Here is a 12752-nt window from a genome sequence, read left to right on the forward strand (position 1 = left end):
AACCACAAACGGTAAGGGTGTGGAGGAGAACTCCTTCCACTCCCAAATCCTGGTGCAATGCATCTGCCATGGATACAGCAGTGAAACTTGGACATGAATGTTGCAAGGAAGGAGAGAAACCTGAGCCACCTGGCATCACCCTACAGTACTGCAGATGCCCCGTTGCTGAGACATCGTTCACGGCCTTTTGGGGGGTTTTGCATGTCAAGGGAAGCTTTACCTCTCTTTACCCTGCAGCTGGAGTCCCACCATCCTCAGGGCTGCAAAATACAGGGGCAGTACTGGTAAAGAGAGGATGGGTTTCCTCTTCCAAATGGCCTAAGAGACTGCTGAATGCAGAAAGAATAATCCCATTATTTGCATGTCCTTAGGGCTTTGTTCTTCCTTGCCTGTACCCAGTACAAACTCCATAATGTCAAGCTATTTGCCCCATGGGCCAGTTACAGCAATTCAGTCCTCCCTGCCATGTGGTTACTCCCTGACAAACCTACAGGACATTATTGCTTATCAAATAATGTGGTAGTGTGGAGCAGAGAACAAATATTTGACATGTTTAAATTAGCATAGCAGCTTGGTCTCAGACAGTTTAACACAGAGCTTGCTTACCCAAGGCAGCAACAGGTACAACTCTCCGGGCTTTATTTAGAAGCTGTAATCCTGCAGCATTTCACACCAGATAATGTCTTGCTAAAAAAGTCCTGGCACAGAGCAAGCCTCTTTGCCCCTCACTGCACCCACCAAGACCAGTGAGATGGCCAGCATTACCCCACTGGTCCCACGCCTCTGCTTTGGGGTTGCTGCTGGGTTTGACAACTAATCTCTGGTCAAATGATGGCAAAAGAGTGATGTGTCCCTACGGTCACCAGATGGTTTATGATGGTTTATCTGAATGTACTGGAGCATGAAAGCTTAAATCCATCTTTTTATTGTACTTTGCAACCAGACTCCCTGTGGGTCTTGGCCCATAATATACACATTTCAACAGACCACTTCTAGACAATTCAGTTGCCTGAACTATTCCTTGTTCCTTGTCTCTAATCAGTCATTCTCCCCTTTAAATCTGCTAACAACTCAAAACTTAAGCAACCTTCAATATTCTCTTTCTTTGCACACCCTGTCTTCAGAGCAGTAGTGCCAGGTAGGTAAGATGTCAAACCCATCAGAAATTTATAGAAGAAATTATATTACTATAAACTGTCAGCACTGCCAGTTTCCTCTGCATTCCATTTGCCAATCAAATAACCTTCAAGAGGAAGGCATCAGAAGGACCAAACATAACATACCCCAAATGTCTGGCTGGCTCAGGGCAGCCTCTCCCAACTTATGCATGATAAGTTTCGTTGGGGAGCATGGCTAATTGAAATGAGAAGGGCAGCAAACAACGGGAGCTCTTTTCTTCCAAACAAAATTAATCACTAAAAAGTTTCTGGACCCCCATGATGGGATTGGGGAACACATGGGGTCCTCAAGGTATTCTCTGTTTGTTCCACCAACTTGGAGATGCTCTGCTTAAGAGAGCAAAGGAAAATAAATGTTACATGCCTGCATTTCCAAGTCTTAAACCAGCATTCAGTAGTGGTTCTGTGGAAAATACCATTGGGTGCTGCTTCCTCCTGGAAGGGTGACAGTGAATAACTATCAACCCCTCCTTCTCCAACCCCTCACCTTTACCCTACACAGAGGATGCTGCAGACCCTGACAGGACTCTGACTCCTCTCCAAGATGAATCTTGAAAACTTCCTCCATACCTGGCAGAAAGGTCAAAGACATCTTGCCATGGGCTTGAATTTAATGCTGATGTCAGTTTGTTCACTTATTAAATGGTGACACTTTAGACTGGCTAAGAGAGGATCATCAGTTGCTGAGTTTCTAAATATACTAAACATGCTGCTGTGTGTGTAGGTTAATGTTACCTTCTCTTCCTCCTGGCTGATTTATTGTGCCATTAGCTCAGATGCCTGCTCTGTCAAGCCTCTGTGTTTGTGTTGTTGTACACCAGCCAGGCAGGCTCCCAGCTGCACCTGCAAAACAGCTCAGGGAGTGCTTTGTCCTTTCCTGTCCTTTGTCCTGCAGGAGATGTCACCAGTACTATTAGCCCTGGGAACTGTCCAGCAGACAGCTTTTCCTGAAGAAGATGAGATGCTCTGATGCATGTGTGGCGGCATGAGGCCCCTTCCCACTCTGACCACAATGGCCAGAGTGGCTCCTGGTCCATGCAGTGCCCTGCTGCACCTCTTGGTTTTGCTATCAGAGGCTTTAATGGCTTCAGCTCTTTCTCCCTCCTTTCCAAAGAAAATCCTGAGCAGTAGTCCATGCAGAGAGGGCTGCTTGTTCAGCAATGCATGGAAAGGCAGTAGCAAAATACAGCTATTTAAACCCTATTCTCTCTCAAGAAGATTATGCATCCAAACTAGACCCTCCATCAGATGCTCAGGAAACTGTCAGAGTGAATTAAGAGCCCTAAAAGGCCAGGGCTGTAACTCAGTGCCTTTTAAGTGCCAAGATTTTGTTGGTAGTGGAGGGAGGGAAGTAACCACTAATGTAATTTCCAGCAAGAATACACTCCTCTAATATAATTTGGCCTGGCCACCCTTTCAAATGCAGCCTTTCCTCAGCTGGTCTGGTTCAGGGCCATCCTCTTAAATGCCCCAGTAATTACTGATGCAATGAAAACATGTGCCCAGGCTTTGCTCTGGCCTTTTCAACCCTGGAGTGACACCAACTTTCAGCATAGAGCACATTGCTGAGCATGTAACTGGACACATAAATACCGGGGTGGGGGAAGGGGGGGGGAGAGTGTTTGCTGACTATGTTCAATAAAGACACAAATGGTCCTTTGCTCAGGCTTTGTTTCTTTTTTGTCTTTGGTTAAGGTTTGGCAGTGCTCTGATAGTCTGCAAGTTGCATGGTCCCTTACCAGATTAATAAACATCAGTTACTCTGATCCAAATTCCTGATCCAAATTTTAATTTCACCAGTTGCCTGCTTTAGTTGTCTTTTTACCAGCACCTTATGCTGCTGGTAGCAGAGTTCATTAGCCCATTACTCTATGCTTTCCTTTAAAGGGAATGGTTTCCAGGGAAGAAACACTTGCCCTACCATATCCATCTCCTTAGGCAAAAACTATCACAGGAAGAAATTGAAACTATGTCAGAAAGTGGTTTCTGTTCCCTCACCCTTTGTGAATTAAAACATGATTTTTTCAACAGCTCTTCAAAGATCTCCTTGCAGCATTGTGCATGATACACTCTAATATCACCAAAGAATCACAGAACAGCACTGGTTTACTTCTCTTGGGTTAATTTTGGTCATCTTTATTTAATACATCTCCTGATTGTATGTGGCAGCCAAGTGTCAAAGCTGTTGAACTGTCCCCAAAAGCAGTTAGCTGGGGACTTATTACTATTATTCCTCATAAACAGCTGGTGCTCAAGGACAGTGACTATTCTGGGGGACTCCCACTTTAAGGATAACCACCAATCCCCTCTCCCTTTGTCCAAATCAGTGGGACTGAAGTATTTGCACCATGCAATTTTTAGAAGGTAAGAACTGTGAACAAGGGGCTTTGCTGCGACATTTACAGGGCTGTAACAAGCAGAAGATGTTAGAAAAAGGATGAAGTGAGAGACTGAAAGAGAAGCTGACGAAACCCAGAGCCCGCAGAGCAGCGAGGGCATTGCAGAATTTTGGAGAAACTACAAAGGATATGAACTTTGGTGCCATTAAAGGAAACCATAAGAAGAAAGAAAGAAAGGAGGAGATGAGGTGCATGATCAGATTTAAGGGCAAGGATAGCATTGACAGCTACAATTTTGAATGATTTGAAGTGAAGAAAGAAATGACGTAGGACAAGCAGAAAATATACCACTCCAAAGACTCATTCATTCTTTGTCTGTCAATACACTTCAATTTCCCCTGGGGACAGGCAGCACTGCCCTTTTCTAGGACGCTGTGTTATACAAAAAGCCTTGGTCCAACAGATTTGCAAGCTGCTACAGCAAGGCAGTACCCTCTTCCTGAAGCCTGGGTGCCAGCTGCTGCAACCGTCTGAAGCCTAGGTGCCAACATCAGCATTCCCATTGTCCATCAGCATACTGTGCTGTTGCTTTCTGATTTGCAGCTATCAATTCAGCCTCCGGTAGGAGTTACAAAGCAGCCAGTACATTATCAGGTAGCAGGAGGAGATAATCCCCCAAACCACAGCCCAAAGCCTTATTAAAAACCAGTACATTACAGATTCCAATCAGAAATCAGTGAAAGGGGTGCTGTTCTGCTCATGGCGTGTTGCATGGGTCAGTTTGGGGCTGAGGCAGCAGCAAGCCCAGGAGCAGGAATGCATACATTCCCAGACTGATGCACATCAGTGTGCCTGCACAGGGCTGGATCCAACAGCAGGCAGGGAGAGGCAGATGGCATGGAAAAGGAGGTATTGGCTTTTTTCCTTCCCCAGGATCTTAAACTAGATAATTATATTTAAAAACTGTGGTTTTAAACCCAAAATTAAATAAGTGGAAGTAAGGAGATAGGGGAACTAAGGCAGCATGATTTATTGACATGAGCTGCTAATATACGCAGTAGGTAATTACATATGTTTGATCATATATTAAGTGCAAGCTGGATTTTTGGTATACATTAATACAGTGCATGACATAAGATCCTAATGGTTTTGTACTTGCCTAGAGTTGCATACTAATCATTAGAAAACTCTCCCACAAGCAATTTGCTGCTACACAAGGCCTTGGACCTGAAATATCCCAATTAACTTTTGAACCTGTCTTGGCACAATGTGTAAAGAAACTCAGAGAAGGAGGGAAGACAACTCGCAGCAGGCCAGGGCACCACCCAGCTGAAGAATCTCCAATTAATGATAAATCAGGTATGTCAGAAATAAGGATGAAGGATTTCTTTTGTGGCCTTTTAAATCATATATACTTAACACCTTCCCAGGTGTCTTTTTCGTGCTTTATCATCTGAGGGGAATAAGGTAGTAATATAGTATGAAACGGGTTTTTTTTGTTTCCTTACATTTTACATTGCTTTCTTTCTGTTAAGATACCAAATTGTTTGTGTTGTATTAATAAAGTCCATTTAAAATCCATGACTTACAAATGTCCTCAGACTGACCAGACTAATAGGCCCTTTCCTGAGCATGTGCATCACAGTACAGTTTTACCTAGGCAATCACATCTCCTGTTTACATATTCTACATCTTAGCTGTGTTACTTTAATGCCCTTTGGAGGTAGGGAGCTTTTAATTGAAAATGATTGAACTTGAAACTGAAAAGCCAGTGGGATTACCAAATTTCTCAGAGACTCTAGCCTTTTGGGGAGTAGAGATGAACTCCTTGGAGAAGGTGAGGAGTTCAGATGAAGTGTCTCCAAGCCCAGGATGGTAACACCCAGCAGATCCCTGGGCCAGCAATCAAGGGAACCTCTCAGCATATGCTCCTGTGTGGCAGGATGTTGCTGGAACCCACTGCTTCCACAAGCACAAGAAATTAAAAGGCAGCTGTGCTAGTGCCCAGATTTTCAGAGTTTGTGGCAAGTTTCTTGCCCCAGTGATACCTTGACCTTTTATTAAGACCTCAGTTAAAAAAAAAAAAAAAAAATTGAGCTATTGAACTGGGCTACAAATGCTGGTGGCTTGGCTTCATAGTGACACAAATAGCCCAGGTAAGTGATAGTTATGAAGAGTACACTAATTTTCTTCCTTTTTTTTACCAGTGATTGGTGGTTTTCAGTATAATTTTGGAAATCCATAGCTAAAGTCTTTTAGGTAGGTGGTAAAAGTTGCATGCATTTCTTGATTATGTTAATGCATTATCATTATAAAGCAACATCCACATTTACTTAACCTTTATGGAAGTGCCAGTGTAAGTGCAGCTGTTGCAGTGCTTTCACTGGTACAGATAAGTCACACATTTCACAGAGTCCTGAGCAAGATTTACTCAATGCAGAAAAGAGTGGCTTGTATGAAAATAATGCCTAGATTTAAGGCTTTTAGTCCTGAATTCTGCACATCCCTTGTTTCATTTGCTGTTATAGACATCTTTTCACGTAACATTTAATAGGCTTCCCATGTGAAATATGCTCTTTAATACTTGCTAGTAAATAAGTATATAATTACCCTGATTCCTATCAGAGCTAATATAGTTGAGTGAACTTTCTGGAAAAAAAAACCAAAAAACAAAAAACCAAAAAACATGTACATTGCGCAACATGAATGAGCATCCATAAACACGCTACTCCAAGATTTGATTTACAGCAATACAAAAGTGAGGACAGACACTGGGAGTATCCCAGACACAATAGTGGAAACAGCGAGTGGAGAAGGGGAGAGGACAGTATATAACTGGTAGTTGAACGATGATGGTCAGGTGGACAAGGGGATAAAAATGAAGAGACCCTCCAGTGTAGACACCAGAGTGAAAGTAATGTGCATGTGGTCATGCTGTGATTTCAGGCAGGTCACTGATGCTGTCGCAGCCCCTTGGGGTCAGGCAGTGCCCAGCCAGCTCCGCGCAGAGGTAAAACATAGGGAAATAGGTTCCTTCTTTGTCTTCCCTCCTTGTCTGATTTTATCCTGGGAGAGAACTTCTTGGCTATTTCACAGTTTATTTGTGCAGTTTGTTCTTTGTTGTGGTCTGTGTTGCAGGCCTCCTGTGACTGCTTGCATTTCCATGCATGCACACGAGAGACAAATGAGACAAATGTCTTCGCCTGAAGGTGAAGTTAACCAGCTTTTTTGGCTGATTTGTTGATTCTGAAATCACTTACTGAAGGGCCTCTACTCCTTTTACCCTTGAAAGGAGTATTGTTAAGCTTAATGTCGCTGAAGTCATTGGTGATACAACATTTGCAAAGTTCACATTGTAATAAAAGAGAAAGTCCCTATAAACACCACATTCAAGATATGCTTTGTGTTTATGCTGGGAAGGGTTAAAGACAAAACCTCTGAAGAGCCTATATCTGGGTTTAACAGTACTGACTAGAGGTAATTGTTACACAATATTTCTGGTTGATGAAGCTCAGTTTCCAGTAGCTTAATGTTGCTTTGTGATGGAGAGCAAGTTGCCATCCATGGCTGCATAAAAGTCTTACTGGCACACACTGTTTGACATTTCTCTATTAAGACAGGATGCAGTGGTCCTATTTTTTCCCAATCTGACGATTTTTAAAAAAGAAAAATATCTCCAAATGGCCATCAGCAGCATGACGTCTATCTGTTTTCACACAGAGGTGGGTGGGGTGTTTTTTTAGTCCCAGTCCTTCTTGGTTAGATGATAGTGTAGCACCTACCACCCTGCTACAAGTGGGATGCTACCCACCTCCGCTCCTTCATGTGAAGTATCGACACTGTGTGGAGTCAATGTAGCAATAGGAAGTGCATCGCAATTTTCCATAAGACCTAAAATAAAAGAGAATATTTCAGTTTCAAAATATGCTACAGTTCACATTATATGGTTTCTGGATGTAACTATCTGTAGGAGTGAAGAGCATCAGAACATGTCATATGCAGTAACATATGGGAACCAAAAAAGGAGGGTAATTTCTATCATGCTCCACTCTGTTCTCCTTTGTCAGCAAAATAAGAGTCCAGGAGAAACCACGAGTGAAGGTTTAACTTCCAGTAATGTCAATTAAAAAAATAAAATCCCCATTGACAGCAGGACTTGAGCATTACGTGGGAGTGGATGCAGAAGGCCTTGGTGCCCACGGGAACTATGTAATGAAATATCTGAGGCTTCTGAGATAAGTGTTTTTCCAGTTACTCCCAATAGCTTCAGCAGGTGTTACTGTGCCTGTCCTTTAACTTATTTTTCATGTACTTGAGATAATGAGAGTGACACATTCCCACCTTTGAAATAAAATAAAATAAAAAAAGTAAATGGAGGAGTCCTTGCAAAATAAGGAAAACCAGAGATTTTTGTTTCTCTACTGACTCAAACTGAACTGTAGTGACTACCCACTGAAGACCTGACCAGAGACATTAATAAGGATTTTAATGAGTTTTTATTGCTGACATATGTCTAAGTGAATAATCCATAGTGCCAAGATGTGGACTAAGCAGCCTTAAAACTATGTCCTTGGATAACCCACATTCTCATACCAACATAAAATATAAAGTGAAGATGTGTGATAGGAGGAGGAGAAGTTTGTGGGCTGGAAAGAGTAGAAAATGGAAAAATCAGTTGCAGCAGAGTTCTTGGAGGAAAGGTTGCTTTGGGATGAAACTCCCATGTGAGTGCCATGCTCACATACTCAGCCCACTTTACTCATGATTCACAGCTTTTTCTTTAGTTTGGCAGATAATTTTCAGACTACACACACAAAAAATAAAGAACCTCAGTTGCTCTTCACAACTTGAATATATGCAAAGTGAAATTTATAAAATTTTCTCAAGCTTTTGTGGTGCTATCTTTTGCACCAAACTTCAGACTTTTAGAAGGTGTGGGGGGAGATGGCAGGCCCATGGAACCCCTGGGCCCCCTGGAAGCAGAAGAGCTAGAGGTGTCCAGGGGAGTAAGACCGTTCCCCTGAGAAAGGTGGAGATAACTGCATATTCCCATGGAAACAGCCCTGAGAGTTGGACAGTACAAGGTCAAGCTGTTTTAACAAACTGCAGGTGTTACATTCCTGGGTGTTTTGCAGGAAAATGTTTATAGTATGTATGTATGGGAAAAGGGGAACTTGGCACCTAATAAATAGCTGCCTGCTCAGCGTAGCGGGCAGACATCCCTTTGTCTCATCATCCTCGTGTGTGTCGTCTGTCCTTCCCCCTTTCAAGCCGAGACCTTTCGACGGATACCCAGCGACAAGAAGGGAAGGTTTTTGCAGTAGAAAACAGCTCCACACCGCCTGAAGATGATATCTCTGTAAAATGTTTCAGGTTTGCAGGTCTACTCGTCTGGATTTTAGTAATCTTTTACACCGGGAGTGCTCCAACAATTACAATGGAAGGATTAGCACAGCACTTGATTTACAAAGACATCCTGTGGTTTCTTATTCCTGTCAATTAGCACATCATTGTTCCCTGAGTGATGAGGGCTCTGTTCATAATTTAATTTGCAAATTAATTGTTTCCTGTTAGCCAGTAACAATACCTGACAGTTAAATAGAGGTGCTGCCGTTGGAGGAAAAAAGCTGACCAGAGGAAGGTGCTTAAACAAAGGCAGAGAAGGCAAGTTAACAATAAGCAGATGTTTCAAATGAAGGACATTGCTAAGCAGATGCATGGCTTTGCATCTGTCGGCAGTGAATTTCCTGCTCTTTGGAAAAGCTGACAGATGCCCAGTGGATTCAGAAGCAAAGATACCCTTAGAGTACTAATTAACGAAAAAGGCAGCGGGAGGTCCGTTGGAGCATGTGGGTTTGGGTCTTTTTTTTCTTTCAGTGCTATCATCTCCTCCTCATGGTTTTTCCTATTCTTGCTATGTCATCGGTAGTCGTTAATGCAATGATGATGTGACCAAATGAGGAAATCTTGGCAAGAAATGGGCATATATATGTCTATGTGATCTTCGCTCATTTTGTACAGTAAGAAGCATATGCTTATTACTGAGAAATGAGATTTAGTCCTTAAAGTAAATGATATGCAGAAATAATTTGATAGACTCTATCTTCCCCCCCCTTGCCTGTAGTGGTCCCAGTAGAACAAGTTTTAAGTGGGTGATACTACTCTGTTTTAAAGCTAGCAAAGAGAAAAAAGAAAGAAAACACACACACAAAAAACAAACCAAAAAACCAAACCCAAAAAAAACCCCCCAACCAAACAACCAACCAAGAAAAACCTCAAATCAAAGCTAAGACCCTCTCATACATACCCAGGGAGATATGTTCTACATGTCAAATATCCAAAATCCTTCCCATCACAGTCTTCAACCCCCTCATGCCTGTAGCCATCTCCACAGTAAGCACGGCGGCATCCTAGTGAAAAACAAAGAAACACCTTCAAGGCTCTTCATATGTAAAAGGAACCGGTAAAGTAAGTGAAACTAGATTTTTAAGAGTTAAGTATTAAACAAGTCCTGTAAGGACTGTCTTAGGAGAAGCAATATTCTTCACTATAAAGAATGAGCTTTTTTTAGCCTAATTTCAATGACCAAGAGAAAGAATGACTAAATACTAAAAATAATTACTACAGAATCACCAATTACAACAGCATTTATTTTAAAAATTGTTATTGCCTTAGATAATTACTATCAAAACAAGTCAAGGGAAATATCAAATACAGTTAACATAAATGACCTGGAGAGGGTCCCAATCTCAAAAAAAACCCAAAACAATCTGAGGTCATTAAGTGGTTTGAAAATCCCATCCCAGACCTTTCTCCAATATTGCACAATATCTATATATGTCTACTGTGAGTTCCCACCATGAACAGAATTATGCAGACCTATTGCCTGTCTATAAAAGAAAAAAAAAAAAAAAAGGAATGTAATGATTGGTAAAAATGTGGTTTTCCCTCTGTTGACTCCTACTGAACGTGAGTCAGACTTGTGACATTTTTTCATGGTGACTGACATGTAGGCTGCAGTAATTTTGGGGAATTTTTGCCATTTTAGCAATAAGACTTTGCTTTTGATGTCTTCAGTATATTGAGAATGACTTTATAACTTGAACAAACTCATTTAGTTAAAATGCCTTTGACATCTTCTGGGAAAATTCATCGCTATTAAGCAAAGGATTGAAAGGACACTCAGGAATAGGGAATTTATGAAGGTTAAAGTGGGTTATTTACAAATAAAAATGATTAATTATTTGCACCAAGGATGTGTTTGTTAGAAATTAATGCTTCTAAGACTAATGAGCCTATTTTACAATTAAATGCACTTAACATTTGGTTAGCCTTTTTCTTTTGTTTCAGTTCCAAAAGAAGAATGATGACAATGTGCTCATTTCCAAGTGACTTAATGATTACTCTTTGGGTCACATCAGTGTTAGAAACCTATGTATTGCAAGGCCTCAATTGCCCAGTGTGTAGCACAGAGAACACGATGTGCCCTCAGACACACAATGTACAATTTTGCAGGCACTAGAACTAATGAGCACTATTTTCCCACATGGTTGTTCCCCACAGTTGACTGCAAATTCTAATTGAATCATTTTCTCATATCTGGAGACTGGACAGATCCTGCTCTCCCTCTCTGTATTACTCTGCAGTCAGGCAAACTTAGAGGAGCTTTTATTTATGTGTCTCCCTATGCCTGTTGTGATTGAACTGCATTTGAAATCTCATTCCTGTTGTCACTGAGAAGCTGGCTGGGATTCTTGAGTTATAAGGGGGAGGGTGGTGATGGAAGGTGGATGGAGAAACTCACATAGAGTATGGCTGCATACACTCTGTTTTCAAAGTCAGGTTAAAAAATAGAAGGATATATAAATAAAAAATGGCATCTTTCAATGTTGGCTGATACTGCTCTGACATGTGAAGAAGCATCCCTTTGCTAGAATCAGAAGAGTACCAAACCTGCTATGTGGGGAAGGTGTAGTGCTGCGCTCTGGGGAAGGATTCAAGCCATAAAAGTAACTGAGGGGGAGAAGATTACCACAGCTGCTTGAATGCTTATATGCTCTTTGCTATCCAAACCCAGCAAAATAGAAGGAAGATTGAGTAGACAAGAATTAAATGTTGTATAAACCTAATGGTGAAGGTAGCGGGCTAACATGTTCCCTATGCAAGTGAATAACAAAATCCAAAGCAGTGTTTCTGGACCCAGGACCTAGTTTACTATAAGACACAGCCAGCTTCAGTCTCTATCCCAAGGGTTCTGGTGCACTGCAAAGGTATGCTACATCTTTTAGACAGAGAGCTGGCAGTCCCTTGGGAAAGTGTGTATGTGAACCAGCTGCTGAATTTGACCCCTGAAATGCGGTGTTTTGGCTCTGACTGCAGATACCTCTGCTCAGTAAGGTACACAGTCCTCTGTGAGGATGCATGAGAAGTACCTGTTGCCATCTCTGTCTTGTGCTGGTGTGTCCCATCCACATACATGAAAGACCTCAGTTTTCACACTGTGGTCATTGTGCCCCCCTTTCCCTGTGCCTGCGCTTGATTCACAAACCACACAAGCTCTCCTGAGTGAAACGCTTGTGTGATTTACACAGAACCCTGTAGGAACAACTAATGCACCTTCCCTGGTAGAAAGAAGCCTCTCTTGATGCACTGTAACTTACTTATACAGTCATCGGTCACAACTGCATTGCCATCGTCACACTCTTCCCCGTCCTGTACGATCCCATCTCCACAGGTACCACTATCCTCAAAGCGGTAATCCACAGGATAGAAAGGGGTGAGCTGACCAAACAAACACACAGTGGTTACTGAACCAGACCAGGAGCAACCTGGCTAGCAAGCAGAGTTGAAGGGCTATGGGAGGCAGATCCTGCTAGTTGGTGGTTCACAGAGTTTATACAGAATCTGATTCGAAGTCTAGTGGATACAGGAAGGATCCTGCTGCTGATTTCAGTGGGATTTAGCTTAGCTCCTTGAAGCAATAAGGAAATACATGGGTTTGGTTTGCAGGGTTTATGTTCTTTGTACCCTAGTGAATTTTGCCTTATTTTGTATTAAATAAAAAATGGTCTTTACTACCTTAATTCCCCAAACTCTGCCCCAGTTTGTTCACCAGTGGAACCTGATTCAAAGAGAGGTCAGCAAAACCTGCAAGAGTGCTGAGTTAATGCCTCAGTATTTAAGACTCCTGTGAACAAAATTCACAGAATTATGTACATTTGTGGCACCGCTGAAA

The 12752-nt window shown here is 42.0% G+C and overlaps 2 protein-coding genes across 3 annotated transcripts in view; one reads left to right on the forward strand and one right to left on the reverse strand.

Moving 5' to 3' along the window:
• PLEKHA8 (pleckstrin homology domain containing A8) overlaps positions 1 to 2752 on the forward strand; it is a 28157-nt gene extending 25405 nt beyond the window's left edge. Inside the window, exon 13 of the mRNA XM_027639306.1 lies at positions 2074 to 2752. Coding sequence (XP_027495107.1) covers positions 2074 to 2148 — 75 coding nt within the window. The 3' untranslated portion in view covers positions 2149 to 2752. The remainder of the gene's footprint in view (positions 1 to 2073) is intronic.
• Positions 2753 to 3851: 1099 nt separating this feature from the next.
• The window catches only part of COLQ (collagen like tail subunit of asymmetric acetylcholinesterase), a 43984-nt gene continuing 35083 nt past the window's right edge, over positions 3852 to 12752 (reverse strand). For both annotated transcript variants that reach the window (XM_027639506.1, XM_027639505.1), the window contains exons 15-17: positions 12178 to 12298; positions 9825 to 9927; positions 3852 to 7408 (exon numbers count right to left, since the gene is read on the reverse strand). In XM_027639506.1, the coding sequence (XP_027495307.1) occupies positions 7339 to 7408; positions 9825 to 9927; positions 12178 to 12298 (294 nt within the window). In that variant the 3' untranslated portion in view covers positions 3852 to 7338. The remainder of the gene's footprint in view (positions 7409 to 9824; positions 9928 to 12177; positions 12299 to 12752) is intronic.

This window comes from Corapipo altera, unplaced genomic scaffold, assembly GCF_003945725.1.
Source record: "Corapipo altera isolate COAL_440 unplaced genomic scaffold, ASM394572v1 44, whole genome shotgun sequence".
Classification (NCBI taxonomy): Eukaryota; Metazoa; Chordata; class Aves; order Passeriformes; family Pipridae; genus Corapipo; species Corapipo altera.